Source organism: Hyla sarda, chromosome 8 (assembly GCF_029499605.1).
Source record: "Hyla sarda isolate aHylSar1 chromosome 8, aHylSar1.hap1, whole genome shotgun sequence".
In the NCBI taxonomy this organism is placed as follows: domain Eukaryota; kingdom Metazoa; phylum Chordata; class Amphibia; order Anura; family Hylidae; genus Hyla; species Hyla sarda.
Window position 1 is genome coordinate 98,983,149 of NC_079196.1, and position 22,424 is coordinate 99,005,572.

Consider the following 22,424-nt stretch of genomic DNA (forward strand, 5'->3'; position numbering starts at 1 on the left):
CAGAGGAGTACTATCGGACAGGAGAGAACACAGAGGAATACTATCAGACAAGAGAGAGCACAGAGGAATACTGTCAGACAGGAGAGAGCACAGAGGAGTACTATCAGACAGGAGAGCGCACAGAGGCATACCATCAGACAGGAGAGAGCACAGAGGAATGCTATCAGACAGAAGAGAACACAGAGAAGTACTATCTGACAGGAGAGAGCACAGAGGAATACTATCAGACAGGAGAGAGCACAGAGGAGTTCTATCAGACAGGAGAGAGCACAGAGGAGTACTATCAGACAGGATAGACCACAGAGGGGTACTGTCAAACAGGAGAAAGCACAGACGAGCACTATCAGACAGGGGAGAGCACAGAGGAGTGCCATCAGACAGAAGAGAGCACAGAGGAGTACTGTCAGACAGGATAGACCACAGAGGGGTACTGTAATACAGGAGAAAGCACAGACGAGCACTATCAGACAGGGGAGAGCACAGAGGAGTCATATCCGACAGGGGAGTCATATCAGACAGGAGAGAGCGCAGATGAGTACTATCAGACAGGAGAGAGCACAGAGGAGTACTATCAGACAGGAGAGAGCACAGAGGAGTCCTATCAGACAGGAGAGAGCACAGAGGAGTGCTATCAGACAGGAGAGAGCACAGAGGAGTGCTATCAGACAGGAGAGAGCACAGAGGAGTGCTATCAGACAGGAGAGAGCACAGAGGAGTCCTATCAGACTGGAGAGAGCACAGAGGAGTCCTATCAGACAGGAGAGAGCACAGAGGAGTCCTATCAGACAGGAGAGAGCACAGAGGAGTTCTATCAGACAGGAGAGAGCACAGAGGAGTACTATCAGACAGGAGAGAGCACAGAGGAGTACTATCAGACAGGAGAGAGCACAGAGGAGTCCTATCAGACTGGAGAGAGCACAGAGGAGTCCTATCAGACAGGAGAGAGCACAGAGGAGTCCTATCAGACAGGAGAGAGCACAGAGGAGTTCTATCAGACAGGAGAGTGCACAGAGGAGTACTATCAGACAGGAGAGAGCACAGAGGAGTACTATCAGACAGGAGAGAGCACAGAGGAGTCCTATCAGACAGGAGAGAGCACAGAGGAGTGCTAGCCCACCCTCACTTACTGGACTTTGTCCATGCCAGCTTGGACAAAGCCATGATTTCTATAAAAAGGAAATAACATTTTCTTATGAAGAATATTAGAAAGGTTAATGTTTTGCCAAGGTGTATAACATATAAAAAGTTTTTGAACCTGAAAGTGGCCATTTGAGATTCAATTTGAACTAATGGCATTTTATTAGCTGTTATTTCACACTTTATGCAGTCACCACGGCTTTAACTGCATCTATAACTGAACAGAATTGTAATTTAATGCTAGTTTTCATAGAAGTAGTATGCCTTAGGTTCTATGCAGACTTCCATTAGAGGTTTATGTTTTCTGCTGTATACCTTTACCAGGAGGCTCCAATGTATGCACCAATTGACTACACTTGTAAGAAATCATATATATATATATATATATATATATATATATATATATATATATATAATGCAGTATCCTTTTTTTGTGGGGTCCTTTGTATATTGCAGTCTGCAGCACTTTCTTATACAGATAAAAAGGGGAGGCTTAAACGGTATTCTTTTGACCTCCATCAGGTAAATGAAGCCCTAGTAATAGGTTTGACATATACAACAGGAGCTTTTCCTCAGACTCAGCGTTCATAGTGCCTTAGTGTGTAAGCCTCATTGGTTATTAGTTACTGAAACTTCTTTAGTGATACCCCATTATCTGTACACTGCAGGGTTTCTTACCTCTCTCCAAATCCTGCTGACTTAAAGGCCATTGTTCTTCCTGACCGGCAGATGCCACTGGAAGGTAATCTAGAAGTCACACAGATAAGACATGTTTAGAATGCTGCATGGTCTTAGAAATGCACACTAAAGTGACATCATTCACTGATTACACAATTTTTTCCAAATTAACCCTTGAGCGTGTCTAGGCTCCGGCTGATTGCTAAACAAGTAGTGTGTAAGGTTACTTTAAGGTGATTCATTATCAAGATGATGGGGGGGGGGGGGGTTATGATCATCTTTATTGAGTGATTTTTAAGGCATCATGTAGGAGTAAAGCACAGTCCTGCAGAATGGTTTTAGTTTTTTTATGGAACCTTGTAGTGATAGAATGGTTATTTTATCTGAATACTTAAAGGGAACCTGTTATATTGTACAAGCAGTCTGGTGAATTTCCTGATGCCTGCCCATTCCAGCTACATTCCTTCCTGTATTAGTAGGCAGATAATAGGCTATATACTTGGCGCTGCCATGTAGATCTCTGTAAAAATGTATTTATTTATTTAATTGAATAAAAGAAAATACAATGCAATTAAAAATACATTAATGTGTTTCAGGGACCCACCCCCTCCTCAGTATGTGATTAAGGGGGACAGGCCCAAAATATTGAAAAATACAATTTTTAAATACATTTGTTTTTATAAAACAACATTTGCTGTGGAGATCTACATGGAAGCACCAAGCATATAGCTATTCTTCTGCCTTCTGATATCCTTAAGATGGGTCCCTCCAGGATCAATCTGGTTGACTACACTCTGGCCAAACAGCTACCCCTTCTTTAGTACCTCAAGGTGTGAGTGATAGCCAAATTTGTTACCCATTTGGGTTTAAGAGAATGCACTGTATGACCCTACAAGCATAGAAGTACTACACAAGGCTCTGCCCTTTTGTGTTTTTCTTAACGGACACAATAGATACAATGAGAGGAATAGATACAATGAGGGGAATTTATAAAATCTGTACTTGCTTTTTGATGACTTTAGAGCAAAAATGTTGCGGTGAAAGTGGCAGCCATGCGCCAAATTTATTTAATGGTGCACAAACTTTGGTGAATGACCGAGGAACTGCTATGGTTAAATGTTGCAGAGTAGTGTTGGGCTTTGCCACAATTGTATTAAATGTTGCATGGACCTTAATACAATTGTCGAATAGACCTATATAGGGCAGAGTTCAATTGCCCTGTGATAACTTACAACACTAAATAAGAACACTTCATGGTCAGGAAATTTTAACAGTCTAAATGAAATGTCGCAGAAAAAGTCGCTCGGGACCAGCCTGCAACTTTTCCTCCCACAAATTTAGCACAGAAAAAAAAGCAACCTAAAACAGATTAATAAATTCCCCTCAATGAGGCAGATTTATTAATACTGTTCTAAATTTAGACAGTGTTTAACTAGATGAGACAAACTGCACTACATCTATCCTAGTGGCACATGTGGTGATAAATTTAGCAGATTTCGCTAGATATGTAAGTGACTTCCTTATGCTAACTGATGGCTGATTACTTTACAACTAGTTTTTGCATCAAAATAATGGCACATAGTATTAATAAATCTTATTTATATTACAACTTAGTCAGATCTGATTTTCTTCACTTTTCAAAACTGTCTAGGGATACATTTGGCACTCAGTATGTATGGCAACATTCTGCCATATTTTGCTTAATAAATCTCCTTCAGTATCTGTGGTCTCCAGTATTGACTAGTGTTGAGCGGCATAGGCCATATTCGAATTCGCGAATATTCGCGAACATATGGACGAATATTCGTCATATATTCGCGAATATTCGCATATTCGTAATATTCTCGTTTTATTTTCGCATATGCGAAAATATGCGAAAATTCGCGCATGCGAAAATAACATTCGAAAATTAGCATATACTGAATTAGCATAAGCAAAACTTCGCATATGCGAAAATTAGCATATGCTAATTTTAGCATATGCGAGCATTCGCGCACCAGTCTCACACAGTAGTATTAGAGCCTTCTTTACACCACACAAGCTGGAAGCAGAGAGGGATAAAAAAAAAAAAAAAAAAATATTCGTAATTACGAATATATAGCGCTATATTCGCGAATATTCGCGAATTCGCGAATATGCGATATTCGCGAATAAAATTCGTATTGCGAATATTCGCGAGCAACACTAGTATTGACATCTGGGGTATATCCTATACTGAGGACCAAATGGCTTATGACAGTGCTGCTTCATTGTTGTGTCCAAAACAGGCTTTAGCTGAGGCCTAGTGGAGAACGACAGGGGAATATAAAAAAAAAAGTTAAAAAGGTACATTGCTGTTAGAGTATATGGATGTCATAGAGGTTAAGTTTAGTTTGCAGACTCCTCCTTTCAGACCCATAGGAGTAAGGGCTCTCTGTTCACAACATTTATTTATTTACACTGCTTTTATTCCAGCTGTGGTAATGCTTTCTGTCTTTTGTACCTGTGGTGCCCCGCAGCGCCATTTACTGCTGTTCTTGATTTACATTGCCTTTGTTTATTTTCATTTTGTGAAATTAATAAAAATACAATTTACAAATAAAATCTATTCACAAAACATAATAATACAATATGTACAACTTTATTGATTGCCAACATGCCACGTGGGGAGGGGAGATCAGGTACCATAAAATATAGAGGGCAAGGGCATGTAATATTAATCAATATTGCACAAGTCTACAATGAAATATTGACACAACAAGTGAATATTTTTTTGTTTTTAAATATGTGGTAGCCCAGTATTGGAAGTGTTACCCCGTACCCTTGCTGCCCTGTCGGGCAGCCTCCCTTCAGTGTTCCCTGGGCCCCTTGTACTTGTTTCCCCCCTGTATATATGTTTTGCTATGTATTATAATATACAATATGTTGTTTCTTTAAGAAATGTACCATGTGATTGTTACCCAGGAGGTACCAGTGACCAAGTGATCCCGGGGTGACCTATTGGCTCCCCCATATAAGCCCTGGGAGGAGCTAGCTCACTCTCTTCAGCTCTCTTGCTTCCTGCTGAGGTCCAGTGCAGTCGAGTCTAGGTGTGTGTCCAGAGTGGTAGTAGGCCTCAAGTCCAGTTTGCTGCGACAAGCAGCCACAAGTAAGCCACAGTCTCAGTATTGACAGTCATCAGTCAAGTCAAGTTAGTCACAGTGATCATTTGTTAAGTCAACGTGGCATGCATTAAATTGACCCCCATCTACTACAAGTCCCAGCAAGCCCTTAATGTCTCTGAGTCACTGGTCCCCTCCGTGGGCCTCCGTGTAGACTTTTCCACCTGTCTAAGCTCAGTAAAGCTACCGTTGTCAGTAACTTGGCATCGAAGTCATTATTGCCCCCGTGCCTAGCCCAGGATGCAGCGGTATACCTTTGGGCGGTATTGAGGATAAACCACGCCCTGGCATCACGAATACAAGGGGTTAATGCCATCTGCCCCTAGGGTAATTCCATCTACCCTTTGCATCATACCCTCTACCACAACTTTTGGCATCCTATGAACAGGATACGGGTGTGTGCCTTATGCGACAAGTCCTCCCCCAGTCTGAACTGTGTCCAGTATTGTAAATAAAAATCGCAGTCAAGTTTGTGCCAGAAAGTGTTATACCCTAGGCCCTTGTGAAATAGAGGGGGAGATGAAGAAAAGACTGTTATCTGTACTGTGAACTGTACAGAGTTGGCACCTGGAAGGGTTAACGTGGTCCGGTGCTTCCTGCGCGTGAGCGGTCACACCTCCACCCCGTCAGTCCCCAACGGTGATGCCTCTTCAGTGCTGTGAGGAGGAACCAAAGAGCCCCCCTGTGTTGCACAAGGGAAGATTTTGCCAAAACACGAAGTTCCCTGAGCAGAGCCATATTGGAAGCTCTGGCTGCTGCGCTCATCTCTGTTGTTACCTGTCAAGCTCCTGCTGCAGCAGAGACTCTGCAAACACCAAAGATTGCCAGTGTCCAGTCTCCGGTGCCAGTAGCTATCAGTATTAACCAGTTAGTGCCCTCAAGTCTGGTCGCAAGACTGATTACAACTGGGTGCCTGCAAAATAGAGTGGGAACATCCATTACAGTACCCCCATCAGTCAAGTCAAAGCCGCTGCTGTGCTACAGTAGGCATCTTAAAGGAGAACGCACCTTATTTCCTTTAAAGTGACAGCACACTCAAAATTCAACAGGATGTCAGAACCCAGCTCTCCAGCTCAACCAGGTGACAGCGCCCCTTCATCTCCAACAGCGAGGTCATCACCTGCCCCAGCAGCCAGGGTCTTGCCAGCCCTGCCTGCAGTCAGCATCAACAGTCTTGGTGTTCCAGCATTTGCACCGGTGTTCATGGGGAACCCTGTCCTCCCTACCTACAATGGAAACCCCTTCACCTTGAGGGATTTCAAAGAGGGGATCCAGAGTTTTTGTCTTTTACTCTTTCCTTCCTAACCAACAGGTGCAATTGCTCACAGGACAACTCCAGGGACCAGCATTAGAGGAAGTCCGCACCGTTCCAGCCTCCGAGAAGGCGACTGTAGAGCAGATCTTTGAAGGACTGTACCAGGTATTTGAGTCACATTCTCCTTCAGAGGTACGTCTCCAGCTGTTTGAAAGGCAACAAAAGCCAGGTGACACCTTGAGAGCATATGCCGTAGCCCTACAGAATGCCCTAGAGACTGTCCAAAAATTAGATGGTATAACTCCCGAGCAGGGCAACAAGGTGTTAATGGACATATTTATTAGTGTTGAGCGGCATAGGCCATATTCGAATTCGCGAATATTCGCGAATATATGGACGAATATTCGTCATATATTCGCGAATATTCGCACATTTGTTATATTCTCGTTTTATTTTCGCATATGCGAACATTCGCGAATGCGAAAATTAACATATGCGAAAATTAGCATATGTTAATTTTCGCATATGCGAAGTTTCGCACGCCAGTCTCACACGGTAGTATTAGAGCCTTTTTTACACCACACAAGCTGGAAACAGAGAGGGGTGATCACTGTGATGTGTACTGTGAAAAAAAAAAACAAAAAAAAAAAACGAATATTTGTAATTACGAATATATAGCGCTATATTCGCGAAATTCGCGAATTCGCGAATATGCGATATTCGCGAATAATATTCGAATTGCGAATATTCGGGAGCAACACTAATATTTATTAATGGGGCTCAAAAATAAGTGGGACAAAGCCCAGCTGAGAATGTTAGCAGTCCAAAACCTTGCTAAATACTGGCTATCCAAGTGAATGAGTTCGGGACTGAGTTAGAGGAAGTTTGTACACCCCTTACACCCGTTCCAGAGCCACTAGGGGCGGTAGCCAGACCTATACCACCATCGTCACCAGCCCGCGCATCAGTGTCATCTACTTTGCCAGTCACTGCAGCCTTTACAGAGTGTTAAGCAGGACATTGTACAACTGGCTAAGGCTGTGAAAGAGCATGCCACACAGGCCGCTCCACCTGACCACGAACCGCCCCTGCCTAGGAAACCTGCTCCCTGCAGTTTTAATTACCGCAATCCTCTGCCCAATAGACCCTCAGGGACTCAAAGACCCTTTTGCACTTACTGTAATAAGTCAGGACATTGGAAAATGCAGTGCTGGGATTAAAATGGATTTCCCCAGAGGTCACGGACCGGCCCTCAGGAAAACAGTCATCAGGTCCAATCCCCGAATGACCCAAGTCAGGACTCTCTTTTTATGTCGCCTCTTGCCCCTATGTATTATTGTTATTGTTATTGTTATTGTAGAAGGTGTACTTTTGGAGGCAGGGATACAGGGTAACAAGTGTCTACTATACCTAAAAGTGTTTTCTATCAGCATTGGGATGCTAGTTTATTGTGTGAGCCTGATGATGTTAACTTCCGAGTAGTTGCTGGTAATGGGCAACCAGTCCCCAGACATTGATACCGGGAGCCAAACATTCAGTTGGGAGGGCATGTACTTAGCGGGCAGGGAGTGATTGTAACTAATGTGACAGATAAGGGGTCTGCTGAGTTTATATTGGGGATGAACATTATGAAGTATTGTTTCACTGAAGTGTTAGATTCCTTGCATGCCACTCTTCCCCATATGTCCCTTTAAGGCCATATGCGCAGCACCACTTGAAAGTTCTACAGGCGGAGCAGAAGTTTGCCAACAAGCACGGTAAAATCTGCAGAGTACGAGTTCAAGACATCAGGACAGTGACCTTACAACCCAACACGAAGAACATCAATTGTGTCGTGCACGTCCCGGAATCAAGAATTGGGACTATTGAGCCCTGCTGGAACCTATGCAATTGGAAGATCATCCTCTTTTTTGAGCTGCAAGAAGCCTGGTCACTGTCACCAACGGGAGAGTCCCGGTGCGGTTAGTAAATCTGTCTGATTCTGCTACTGTCTTGCCCAAATACACTCCTGTAGCCAAGTACCTCCTAGAGTTGAAAGACATTGTGACAGAAAGTCTGGTGGCCCGACATCGTGCAGCTCAAGTTGCCAAAGGATCCAGTGTGAGCCCTCCAAAGCCCTGGTGGGCGCAACTCCAGCTTGGAGATGGCACTACCCCTAGGGACCAAGTCAATGGAATCATCAATGTTGCCAAGAGGTACCATGAGGCTTTCAGCAAGCACCCCACAGACTTCGGGCAGACTTCAATGATCCAGCATCGAATCCTCACAGGTGAGAGCTCACCTATCAAGGAAAGACAGCATCCGAGCGCCCGGCATGTATCACACTGTCAAGAAGATGTTAGCCAACATAAAAAAGGCAGACCTAATCCAGCAAAGTCAGAGCCCCTGGGTGGCACCACCTGTCCTAGTAAAGAAAAAGGACGTAAGCATCCTACTCAACTACAGGAAATTGAATAATGTCACACACAAGGACGCTTATCCATTGCCAAGGATCGAGGAGTCACTTACCTCCCTCGGATTGGCTGCTTACTTCTCAACCCTGGACTAAACCAGTAGATATTGGCAAGTGCCCATGGCCATGGAGGATAGGGAGAAGACCCCTGCTATGTTCCAGCATCTGAGGGAAAGGTGCCTGGGCCATCTACATTTTCAAAGTGTCCTATTGTACCTGGACAATGTAATTGCATATTCTAAGTCCTACCAGGAACACCTTAGCCACCTGTCAGAGTTGTCAAGAACTGGCTAACACTAAACCTGCGCACAGTGAAAGTGTCAGTAGCTTCCTGGGGTTTGCCGGCTACCACCGCCATTTCATTCCAGACTTCGCCCAGATTGCAGAACCCCTCACAGCTCTCTTAAGGGGTACGGCGAAGGAGAACTACAATGGAAGACGACCTGTTAAATGGGCCAAAGAGCAAGAGATGGCATTTCGAGCTCTCAAAAGTCTGCTGACAGAACCACCCATCTTGGTGTATCCAGACTACAGTCATCTTTTCTGGCTGTATACTGATGCCAGTTTTGAAGGTCTGGGAGCTGTCCTGTCCCAAGTCCAGGAAGGACAGGAGCGAGTAATTGCCTATGCCAGTCGTAACCTGCATGGAGCAGAGAAGAACGATGCAAATTATAGCTCATTCTAGTTGGAACTTTTCGCCCTGGTGTGGGCTGTGACCGAAAAGTTCAAAGACTATTTGGCTGCCACGCCATTTACTGTCTACATGGATAATAACCCGTTGGCCCACCTGAACACTGCCAAGTTGGGTGCCATCGAGCAGAGTTGGGCTTCAAGATTAGCCAATTACAGTTTCAAGTACAGAAGGGGCATGTCGAATGTCAATGCCAATGTACTGTCCAGGATGACCCCCGGCAAAGAACCCCCTGTTTAAGACGTGTAGGAAGACGTGGAGATGCCCCCATTCTACCAATGGTTCGTGAATCAGAATGTTGTGACTGCCCTCATGGACGGTGAACTCAGGTCCCAAAAGGTTAAAGAAGAACTATACACCTGGAAGACTCTTCAAGATGAAAGTCAAGTCATGGGGGATCTGTTGGACTACCATCTACGCTGGGCCCAGTGTGAATACGAGCTGAAACGTCTGTGGCAACAGAGGAAGCAACTGTTTGTGCACAAAGGACTGTTGTACCGAAATTCTTTAGATCCCGTCTCTGGTGATCGACTTCATCAGATTCTGGCGATGGTCCTCAACACATACCATGATCAGTCGGAACACTTTGGAGTCCACAAGACCGAAGCTACTGTCGCGGAGCGACATTGAGAAATGGTGCAGTGAATGTGCTGTCTGTAATGTCACCAAGAACGTGTACAAGGATGCAAGAGCACCCCTCCATTCCATCCAGAGTGAAAGGCCTAACCAGTTGGTCGCGCTAGATCATGTCAAGATGTCTCCTACCCGGTTCGGGTACACTTATGGATCACTACTCCAAATGGGATGTCGTTGTCCCCGTCAAAGATCTAACAACCAAGACAGCGGCCCAGATGTTCTACTCCAATTGGGTGCAAACCCTTGGGTGTCCAGAGTCTGTCCTAACGGACCATGGAACGGCCTTCGAGGCCTAACTCTTCCAAGAGCTATGTCAATTCCATGCCTGCAAGAAACTCCGTACTGCTTATCACCCCCAGGGGAACAGGCTCTGTGAGCGTCTCAATCATCAATCAAGTCTTTATCCACATGTTGCAAGCAGCCTCTGTGTCAAGACAAGAAGAGTGGCCCTGACTGCTGCCCGAATTATTGGAGATCTATAATAACACAGACCTCTGTGTACAGGGTACATCCCTTTCTACGTGATGACGGGGCGACATGGGCAGCTGCCTAAAGACCGAATATTTTGGCTCCAAGCCCCTTTCAATAAATCTCCGCAAGCCTCCCTTGAGTGGGTCTCTGACCATCAGAGAAGAATCATAGAGGCCAAAGAAATTTTCAGCAAGAAGATGGGCGAGGCCCAGCAGAGACAACAGTAGGACTATAACTGTCATGCTTCTGCAAAACCACTTCAATTGGGCACTAAAGTCTGGCTGCAGAATTTTCCAAGGACCCACAAGTTAGACTCTATCTGGGAAACACCGTACACGGTGACGGCCATACTCTATCTGGAATCCGATGTATGCAAAGTACAAAAGCCTGCGTACAAGCCACAAGTTGTTCACCAAAACCAAATCAAGTTATGTGTGAAAGAAGATCTGCCAGTACTCCCAGCACCACCTCCTCCAGCGGTCAGACTTGAGAGAGAGTGCATTCCAGGCAAGGGAATCCACCCATTCATGGATTTCCCCATGTTTTCTCCAATCCAGCCTGCGATCTTCCGTGTCTCACCAGCACCAGGGCTGGTTCAACCTACTCTAGTCTACGCCAGTCCCAGTCTTATCATTATTGGCTCCGGTTTATACACCAGTCTCCAGAGAACCAACTCTGTCCCCAGCCTCTCCAGTGCAGATGCCAGCGACTCTGGGCCCTACCAGTCCTGAACTAATACCAGCTCCTGAGTTTGCTGAGGACAAACCAGCTGCGGCCTTGGAAGTTCCAAGAGCTCCAGAAGACTCAAGAGTTCCATATTCCTCCGAGGTGGTGTTGTGTAGATCCCAAAGGTCTACTCAAGAACAGTTACCCGCTAGATATAGAGAATAAAAACAGTATCACACATAGTCCAACTAATTTAGTCAGTCTATATAATGTACATATGAGTTTGTCAAAATGTCTAGTCAGGACTGTATCTAACATGTCCATTACCAGTCCATATTGTCGTAATGTTTATATGTATCTAACATTTTTCCTATCCCCATGTGCAAGGTGCTCTCCTGGCCAGAGGGTTCCCCTGCAACTTAAAGGGGTACTCCGGTGGAAAACATTTTTTTCAATCAACTGGTGCCAGAAAGTTAAACAGATTTGTAAATGACTTCTATTAAAAAATTTTTACCCTTCCAGCAGAGAGCACTGTGGACAAGACAAAAAAAGAAATTAAAAAAGAAAAGAATATTCTCTGTAGCATACAGCTGCTAAAAAGTCCTGGAAGGGTAAACATTTTTTAATAGAAGTCATTTACAAATCTGTTTAACTTTCTGACACCAGTTGATTTAAAAATAAATAAATGTTTTCCAAAGGAGTACTGTTTTAACCCCTTAAAGCGTACCTGTCATAGTGCAAAAAAAAAAAAAGAAAAAAAGTGATATGTTACTCAGGACCCAATCCTTCTCTTCCGTCCACTCCCAGGGAGATTAGCTACAGTGCCAAACTTCTTGATAATGTTGCGCACTGTGGATAATAGCAAATCTAGATCCCTGGAGATGGACATGTAACCTGGGGATTGTTGATATTTTTCCTTAATTTTGGTTCTCAAGTCCTCAGGCAGTTCTCTTCTCCTCTTTCTTTTGTCCATGCTTAGTGTGACACACAATGCAAAGACTAAGTGAACTTCTTTTCTTTTTATCTGCTTTCAGGTGTGATTTTTATATTGTCCACAACTATTACTTGCCTCAGGTAAGATTAAAGGAGCATCACATGCTTGAAACAATCTTATTTTTCCACAATTTTGAAAGGGTGCCAATAATTTTGTACAGCCCATTTTTGGAGTTTGGTGTGACATTACAGTGGGGATCAAAAGTTTGGGCACCCCAGGTAAAAATTTGTATAAATGTGCATAAAGAATCCAAGGAAAGATGGAAAAATCTCCAAAAGGCATCAAATTACAGATTAGACATTCTTATAATATGTCAACAAAAGTTAGATTTTAATTCCATCACTTAAACTTGCAAAATAACAGAAAACAAAAAAATGGCGTCTGCAAAAGTTTGGGCACCCTGCAGAATTTATAGCATGCACTGCCCCCTTTGCAAAGCGGAGACCAGCCAGTATCATGGATTGTTCTCAATCATCATCTGGGAAGACCAGGTGATCTCTATCTCAAAGGTTTTAAATGCCCAGACTCATCTGACCTTGCCCCAACAATCAGCACCATGGGTTCTTCTAAGCAGTTGTCTAGAAATCTGAAACTGAAAATAGTTGACGCTCACAAAGCTGGAGAAGGCTATAAGAAGATAGCAAAACGTTTTCAGATGTCAATATCCTCGATTCGGAATGTAATTAAGAAATGGCAGTCATCAGGAACAGTGGAAGTTAAAGCAAGATCTGGAAGACCAAGAAAAATATCAGACAGAACAGCTCGCAGGATTGTGAGAAAAACAATTCAAAAGCAATGTTTGCCTGCACAATCCCATAGAAAAATATCTGGCAGACACTGGAGTTGTGGTACACTATTCCACTATAAAGAGATCCTTGTACAAATATGAAGAAAAACTCTTCTACGTCCTCACCACAAAAATCAGCGTTTGAACTTTGCAAAAGAACATATAGACAAGCCTGATGCATTCTGGAAACAAGTTCTGTGGATCGATGAGGTTAAAATTTAACTTTTTGCCCGGAATGAGTAAAGTTATGTTTGGAGAAGAAGGGGAACAGAATTTAATGAAAAGAACCTTTGTCCAACTGTTACGCATGGGGGTGGATCAATCATGCTTTGGGGTTGTATTGCAGCCAGTGGCACAGGGAACATCTCATGAGTAGAAGGAAAAATGGATTCAATAAAATTTCAGCAAATTTTGGATGCTAACTAGATGCCATCTGTGAAAAATCTGAAGTTAAAGAGAGGATGGCTTCTACAAATGGATAATGATCCTAAACACACCTCGAAATCCACAGGGGATTACATCAAGAGGCGTAAACTGAAGGTTTTGCCATGACCTTCACAATCTCCTGACCTCAACATAATTGAAAATCTATGGATAGACCTTAAAAGAGCAGTGCGTGACAGACAGCCCAGAAATCTCAAAGAACTGGAAGACTTTTGTAAGGAATAATGGGCAAGGATACCTCAAAGAAGAATTGAAAGACTCTTGGCTGGCTAAAAAAAAAAGCGTTTACAAGCTGTGATACTTGCCAAAGGGGGCAGTACAAGATATTAACTCTGCAGGGTGCCCAAACTTTTGCAGACGCCATTTTTTTGTTTTCTGTTATTTTGAAAGTGTAATTTATGGAAATAAAATCTAACTTTTGTTGACATGTTATAAAAATGTCTAATCTGTAATTTGATGCCTTTTGGAGATTTTTCCATCTTTCCTTGGCTTCTTAATGCACATTAATACAATTTTTTACCTGGGGTACCCAAACTTTTGATTCCCACTGTATGTCCAATTTGCTTTTTTTCCTCCCTTTTTTAGTTTAGTTTCAATACACACAAAGGGAATAAACATATGTATAGCAAAACGTGTTACTGCAATCCTTTTCTGTGAGAAATAGTTCATTTTCTTGAAAAAATTCAGGGGTGCTAACAATTACAGCCATGACTGTATATTCTATTAATGTGTGTCAGGATTCGGCAGGCTGGAGGTGGATCCTCTGTGTCAGAGAGAGATTGGCGTGGACCGTACCGGTGGACCGGTTCTAAGTTGCTACTGGTATTCACCAGATAAGTTCAGACAGGTTAGCAGGAATTTCTCGTGCGGCCAGTACATCTTTGATGTTGCTGGATAAGCCTTTCTTGAAGGTCGCGCAGAGGGCCTCATTGTTCCAGGCTAGCTCTGAGGCGAGGGTACGAAACTGGATGGCGTATTCACCTACGGAGGAACTTCCTTGGACTAGGTTCAGCAAAGCAGTCCCGGGCTGGCTCCTCGAAGACACTATGGACTTCAGTGAAGAAGGACTGGACAGTGGCTGTGGCAGGATCATTGCGGTCCCAGAGCGGTGTGGCCCATGACAAGGCCTTTCCAGACAGAAGACTAACTACGAAAGCCACCTTAGATCGTTCTGTGGGAAATTGGTCCGACAACATCTCCAAGTGTAGGGAACATTGAGACAGGAAACCTCAGCAGAGTTTAGAGTCCCCATCAAATTTGTCCGTCAGGGACAAGCGGAGGCTAGGAGCGGCCACTCGCTGCGGAGAAGGTGCAGGAGCTGGAGGAGGAGATGGTTGCTGCTGTAGAGGCAGAAGCTGCTGAAGCATGGCGGACAACTGTGACAGCTGTTGTCCTTGTTGGGCGACCACGGTGGCAAGGTCAGCGAGACTTGGCAGTGGCACCTCAGCGGGATCCATGGCCGGATCTACTGTTAGGATTCGGCAGGCTGGAGGTGGATCCTCTGTGTCAGAGAGGGATTGGCGTGGACCGTACCGGTGGACCGGTTCTAAGTTGCTACTGGTATTCACCAGAGCCCGCAGCAAAGCGGGATGGTCTTGCTGCGGCGGTAGCAACCAGGTCGTGTCCACCGGTAATGACTCTACCTCACTGACTGCTGAGAGTGGCAAGGGACAGGAGGACTAGACAGAGGCGAGGTCAGACGTAGCAGAAGGTCAAGGCAGGCGGCAAGGTTTGTAGTCAAGGGCAACGGCAGAAGGTTTGGTAACACTGGTAAGGCAATCACAGAAACGCTTTCACTAGGCACAAGGCAACAAGATCCGGCAAGGACAGGAAGGGGAAGTGGGTTTTTATAGGCATGGAGCAGATGGGAGCTAATTACACTGATTGGGCCAGGCACCAATTAGTGGTGCACTGGCCCTTTAAATCTTAGAGAGCTGGCGCACGCGCGCGCGCCCTAGAGAGCGGAGCCGCGCGCGCCAGGACGTGACAGCCGGGGAACGGGACAGGTAAGTAGATTGGGATGCGACCTGCGAGCGGGCGCGTCCCGCTATGCGAATCGCATCCCCGCCGGCAGTGACAGTGCAGCGCTCCCGGTCAGCGGGTCTGACCGGGGCGCTGCAGAGAGGAGAACGCCGCGAGCGTAACAATGTGTTTTGTGAATTGATTTTTATATATGAACTAAAGCCAGTATTGTAGGTATTTTTAGTTTTTATCTATGCCTTCAGGGACTTTTTTAGGTGTACTATAGAAAGGAATCAGTCCTATTGTCACTCTTGTACAGAGCTATAACGTGCTTGTGTACATTAACCCTAAAGAAAAAACTTCAATATAAATATATATATATATATATGGGGAGGGGGGGAATGAAAAGTATTGATTACTTTTTTACATGTTTTTCTAGTGACATAAACCTTGGGAAAACCCCTTTGACAATAACATTTTAGATATGATTAGGATTGTAAGACATGCACTAAGCATAAGCATTTTTGCTGTAGTTTATAATAAAGAGATAGTAACAAAATAAAAACCAGGTATTATATATGTAAAAAGCAAATGATGATTATTATTGTATCCAGGGCCTTGGTGACTGTGGCCCCTTCCATATTACCATCTGTGGTAATTATGGTTGTGTTTACTAGCAGAGTAATGTTAAGTGGGGAGTCTGTAAAATAGAAGGGCTTGCGGTAAAATCCACAATTAGAATCCTTTTGTTAATAACATCATAAAGTGGGTGAAAATAACGTCTTAAGAAAAAAGACGTAAACACACACACACATATAAAAAAAAAGTCTGAGAAAATTAATTTTTTTTAATATTAACAGAGTGCCTTGGATATTTTTCTTTTCACATTTTTTTCTGGACATCTGTCTGACATTCACCCAGTCTTGTATTCTTTGCTCTCTGCTGGGACCTTTGTCAGCGAGGTTTGTTTTTCTTCTTGACAATCACAGTGTGATGGAGTCAAGCCTGCAAGTGTGGACTATTGATTTAGTCTGGAGCCGAAGAGTTGAAGGGGCAAAACCAGGGGGTGGGCGGCGATGTGAAAGCATGAAGAGTAAGGAGGAGCTTCCTCTCCCCAATGTGTTTCACCACTGGAAATATAAGGGGTGATTAAAACGGTTCTCTCCCCTGTGGCTCAGTAATCACTAATAAGAACCCACTGCGACCCATCAATGTCTAATGAACTTCACTTTCCAACCTTTTTTTCTCTGACCATAAATCAGTAATGAAGTCTAGCGCAATAATATTTCAGTTTCCAGTTGGCTGCATGTATAGTCCTTTATCCCAGCAGTACATAATGCCGTATATTAAGGTTATTTATGCTCTGTGTTATAGAACTTTCCCAGAATACACAAAATGGTTGCTGTCATACTCAAATTTTTATAGACTGTAAGAAATACATCTTGCTAAGATAAGCAATTATGGCTATACAATGTCTAGCATGCAACAAAGGGTTAAAGAGTACTAGTGCTTCAGGATAGGCCGTCACGGCCCACCAGAGTAGTTCTATAAATGGAACACACATGTTTTTACATCTGTACTTGTCAGCAGCCCCCCAAAACAGCCTCTCTCCTATTAACCCGTCTTTCTTCATAAAGGACAATGGCAGATTAGAAACCAAGGCTTTAGAGAACAGGTCTTAAAAATACAAATATTTAAAAGAACTCATATGTCTCTTTCATAGGACAAAAGAGCTGCCTGTTGTCTAACAGATGCACATTGCTTATTATATTTATATACCGTAGATAGATTGCTTTGTTTTGTAAAAAGTCTTGGGGAAGAAAATCCTTAAACTGTATTATTTATGATTATCATTTCATAGTAAGATGAATCCGTAAAATACACATTTACGGTAGGGTCACATATACCGCATCTGCAGCGTGTTTAGCGTTGCAGAAAATACACTGCAGATGTGGCAGACACACAGGGCTACCTGGCATCAGCCATGTAGAAGTAATTTAAACATCTGGTTAATTTTCTGGCACCAGGTAATTTGAAAAATAATAATAATAATTGTAATAATAATAATTGTTTTCCATCAGAGTACCCCTTTAACAAGGTTAAACATTCCCTTTAAAGGGGTACTCCGGTGAAAACCTTTTTTCTTTTAAATCAACTGGTGGCAGAAAGTTAAACATATTTGTAAATTACTTCTATTAAAAAATCTTAATCCTTCCAGTACTTATTAGCTGCTGAATGCCACAGAGGTATTCCTTTCTTTTTGGAACACTGATGACATCACGAGCAGTGCTCTCTGCTGACATCTCTGTCCATTTTAGCAACCATGCATAGCAGATGCATAGCAGATATATGCAAAGGGCAGCATGGTGGCTCAGTGGTTAGCCCTGTTGCCTTGGGTTCAAATCCCACTAAGGACAACAATAAATAAAGCATTATTATTATTATAATAACGTCAGCAGAGAGCACTGTGCTCGTGATGTCATCAGAGAGCATTCCAAAAAGAAAAGAATTTCCTCTGTAGTATTCAGCAGCTATTAAGTACAGGAATGATTAATTTTATAATAGAAGTAATTTACAAATATGTTTAACTTTCTGCCACCAGTTGATTTAAAAGAAAAAAGGTTTTCACCGGAGTACCCCTTTAAGTGCAGTTGGACTTTTGGTGGACTTGTGGTCAAAGATATGGTTCCCCAGGTTCCCCTGCAAAGGACCATTCAGAAGAAGACATTTTGGGTATTTTGGAGTTCAGACAAAAGATTTAAAATAGCAACAGTGTCAGACTTATCCTATATTCACAGGTTACAATGTTGCTCCCTATGCATTCCTTTTCTGTGCAGCAATAGTGCATGGAGCTTCCGCAGTAGCCGGTAGGAGTAACAGGCTACAGTTACCATCATTCATTGCTGACATTAACTCTAGGTCAGTGGTCTTCAACCTGCGGACCTCCACATGTTGCAAAACTACAACTCCCATCATGCCCGGACAGCCAATGGCTGTGTGTGAGACCAGCAAGCTGACGTACTACAGGTCATCATAACCCTAGGAGATGAGCTGTAAACATCACATTATGGTCAAGTAAGTGGTGAGGGATTCTGGGGAAAACTGCTGAAAAAATGTCATTACTTTGCTCTGAGTGTCAGACTCACTTCCCTGGTAAGGCATATCTTATTGGCTGATAGGGAGCTGGTCAGAGCCAGTGCTGGGTGTTAGTAAAAAGCATAAACCCCAGCAATGTAGTCCTGCTGATTGATTCTGGTGGATGATTGCCTTTCCTTGCCGGCCCTAAGACTCAAAAGGGGGAGATTTATCAAAACCTGTTTAAAGGAAAAGTGGACCAGGTGCCCATAGCAACCAATCAGATCGCTTCTTTCATTTTTCAGAGGCCTTTTCAAAAATGAAAGGAGCGATCTGATTGGTTGCTATGGGCAACTCAGCAAATTTACCTCTGAACAGGTTTTGATAAATCTCCCCCACAGTGACTGTGGGTGAAGTCAATCAGCAACACTAAGTCCAGCCCATGACAATGGCAGCATAGTGGCCCATTCCATCCTTCCTCCTCCCACGAATAATATGTCATTTTCATTAGTTGCTCAGTGACTGAGACCATGGTGAGGCAATAAGATACCTTGCCCGGGTCTCTTTCAGTAAGCCTGCCTGTTTGTTCTGCTCAAAGCCTTCAGAGTCAGGGTGCTTTCACAATACGTTTTAGTGTACGGTTGCTGGATCCGGTTGGGAGGGTCAAAAACCGTCCGGTCCCGTATCCCAGCCGGATCCGGCCCGAACCCCATTAATTTCAATGAGCCGACCGGAGTCAAACGCTGACTCTGGTTGTCTCATTTTTGCCCCGTATACAGTTTCCTGACCGGACCTAAAACTGTGATATACCACGGTTCTAGATCCGGTCAGAGAACCGTATAGGGGGGAAAATGAGACAACCGGAGTCAGCGTTTGACTCCGGTCGGCTCATTGAAATGAATGGGGTTCGGGCCGGATCCGGCTGGGATACGGAAGGGGCCGGTTTTCATCCCTCCCAACCGGATCCAGCAACCGTACACTACAAACGTACAAACGTGAAAGCACCCTCAGTCAGTCTTCCCATTTCCATGGGACTAAGCTTTGCTGGACAGGTAAAATTGCTTTTTTATGTACTATCCTTTATATTATTATAATATATAGCATGCCTGGATTATGTTCTCTGCTTTCCCTTATACAGTAAAATCTCCCTTATTCCCCGGCAGAATCCCATAAGACTTAATGTACAGTATTTGCACCTGCCGAATAGGGGACACTCCCAATAGCGGACGAGGACACACCAAATAGGGGACAAAACACTCCCAATAAGGAACAAAACATCCCAATAGGGGACAAAACATCCAAATAGGGGACAAAACACTCCCAATAGCGGACAACCGGGCTTATGTGCCGGCCTTACCTTGTACACAGGGCTGCCGTCTGGAGGGTACAGCCAATACCCCAGAAAGGGGCCAAGGCTCCACAGCACAGAAACAGAAGAGTGCTGTTTAAACAGTGGTCTCCTGATACTATATGTCCATCAGCTACATAATTCGCCCCCCCCCCCCTGTGCACATTCATCACCCCTTCTTTACCACCTCCTGTGCCATTTTATCCCCCTGTCCCAAATCATCCCCCCCCCTCACTCCTTGTGCCCTGGCACCTGAGCCTGCTGGCTACAGGGCACATGGGGCACATGGGGACTAAAGTGGCACAGGTGAATAAAATGGCACAAGGGAAGTAGAAATGGCACAGGGGGTGGTAAAGAGGGGGTGATGAATTTGCACAGATAGTAATAAAAAGGGAATCAAATGGCACAAGGAGGATCAAGGGGAAATGATGTGGCATAAAGGTAAGGGGGTGATGATTTGGCACACGGCACAGGGGGAATAAAGTGGCACAGGGTATAAAGGGGGAATGAAATGGCACAGAAGGGCTCAAAGAGGAAGAATGAAGTTGCTTTGGAGGGATCAAGAGGGGGAATTAAACAGCACTGGGAGATTCTTCTGTTATATTGCTCTTTATCATGTTTTATCGGTAATTACACTATGGAGTGAGTACAGGACAGTATTCAGTAATTTAGAAAGATTTTTTGAGGATTTCCCCCAATAGTGGTGGTACACTCTGCGCTCCCGCCGCAAGCTCCCTGAGTCCCTGTGTCCCCGTCTGCCGGCAGGGCCGGAATTCACATCGCGGGACATGCCCGCATATGAATCCCGGCCTGTCAATTACCACATCCTGCAGCCGTATCCTCTCCTGTTTCTAAGCTCCGGTGCACACCTCCCCGTCTCCTAGGGCGCGCACACACCGGAGCTCTGAAATTTAAAGGGCCAGTACGCCCATAATTAATGTGGCACCTGATACCACATTATAAAGTTCCTGCACCTCCCACACTTCTCTGCTGGATCTTCAGTGCTCTATGCCTGAGAGAAAGCGTTCCCAACAGCCTGTTTTGCCATACCCGTGTATCCAGACCTTCCCGCTACGTTTCCTGACTACGAACCTTTGCCTCCTGCCTTGACCTTCTGCTACGTTTGACTACGCTACAGCCTCATCCTACGGTACCCTGCATTGCTCAGTTACCAGTGTGGTCGAGCCGTGTCGGGGGTTGCGACCTGGGTGTCGCCTGCCGCAGCAAGCCCATCCTGCCTTGCGGCGGGCTCTGGTGAAAACCAGCGGCACCTTAGACTCCGCTCCCCAATACTGTCCGAGTCATCAGCCACACAGGTGGAGGATCCACATCCAAACTTCGTGACAGCCTACATCCCGGTACGTGACAAGGGGACATCATTCAATAAAGGACACTTTTTGTTTCCCTGTGAGTGTCCACTATTGGGAGATTTTATTGTATAATATGTGTTGGTGGGGTGTACTTTGTGCTGCATTGTGGTATATGATGCTAATAGCGGTATATTTTATGCTGTATTGTGTTATTTGTCTGGCATTCCTTGACCGGTATTTAAGCAAACCTGTGGTACTTGTTTGGTGCTTTTGGGGATGCACTGTATGTTGCACTGTGGTATTTGTTTGGTGTGACTGGAAAGGTATTTTTTCGCTGCATTATTAAATGTGGTGACATAGTGAAGGGAATTTTGCACTCTACTATGATGTGTGGCACCACTGAGGAGGGGTGCTGGCTGGTGAGGTCCCAATATCAACATGGATTTGCTGTTGAGTAGTGTTGAGCGGCATAGGCCATATTCGAATTTGCGATATTTCATGAATATATGGACGAATATTCGTCATATATTTGTTAAATTTGCATATTCGTAATATTCACGTTTTATTTTCGCATATGCATATGTGAAAATTAGCAAATACAAAAATTAGCATATGTGAAAATTTGCACGCCAGTCTCACACAGTAGTATTAGAGCCTTCTTTACACCACACAAGCTGGAAGCAGAGAGGGGTAATCACTGTGATGTGTACTGTGAAAAAAAAAAACACGAATATTCGTAATTACGAATATATAGTGCTATATTCACGAATATTCACAAATTCGCATTGCGAATATTCGCGAGCAACACTACTGTTGAGACCCAAGTAGAAATAGTTTAAGAAACCCCTAGTCAAAAGAATAAAAAATCAGGCTACCGTATATACTCGAGTATAAGCCGACCCGAGTATAAGCCGAGACCCCTAATTTCAACCCAAAATCCCAGGAAAAGTTATTGACTCGAGTATAAGCCTAGGGTGGGAAATACCTCATCCCCCCATGTAATCATCCAGACCCATCATTAACATCCTCATCATCATCCCACACATCCCCCCTTCATCATCCCCTTGTCATCATCCCACACATCCCCCCTTCATCATCCCCTTATCATCCCACACATCCCCCCTTCATCATCCCCTTGTAATCATCCCACACCCCCCCTTCATCATCCCCACCCCCCTTCATCATCCCCACACCCCCCCCCCCTTCATCATCCTCTTCTCATCATTCGCCCTCAGTGGTCTTCAACCTGCGGACCTCCAGAGGTTTCAAAACTACAACTCCCAGCAAGCCCGGGCAGCCATCGGCTGTCTGGGCTTGCTGGGAGTTGTAGTTTTGAAACCTCCGGAGGTCCGCAGGTTGAAGACCACTGCGGCCTTCA

General features: G+C 44.4%; 1 protein-coding gene across 4 annotated transcripts in view; it reads right to left on the bottom strand.

Moving 5' to 3' along the window:
- Positions 1-22,424, bottom strand: part of KIAA2012 (KIAA2012 ortholog) — a 230,504-nt gene that overhangs the window by 96,138 nt on the left and 111,942 nt on the right. For all 4 annotated transcript variants that reach the window (XM_056535330.1, XM_056535328.1, XM_056535329.1 and 1 more), the window contains one exon: positions 1,816-1,884. In XM_056535330.1, coding sequence (XP_056391305.1) covers positions 1,816-1,884 — 69 coding nt within the window. The remainder of the gene's footprint in view (positions 1-1,815; positions 1,885-22,424) is intronic.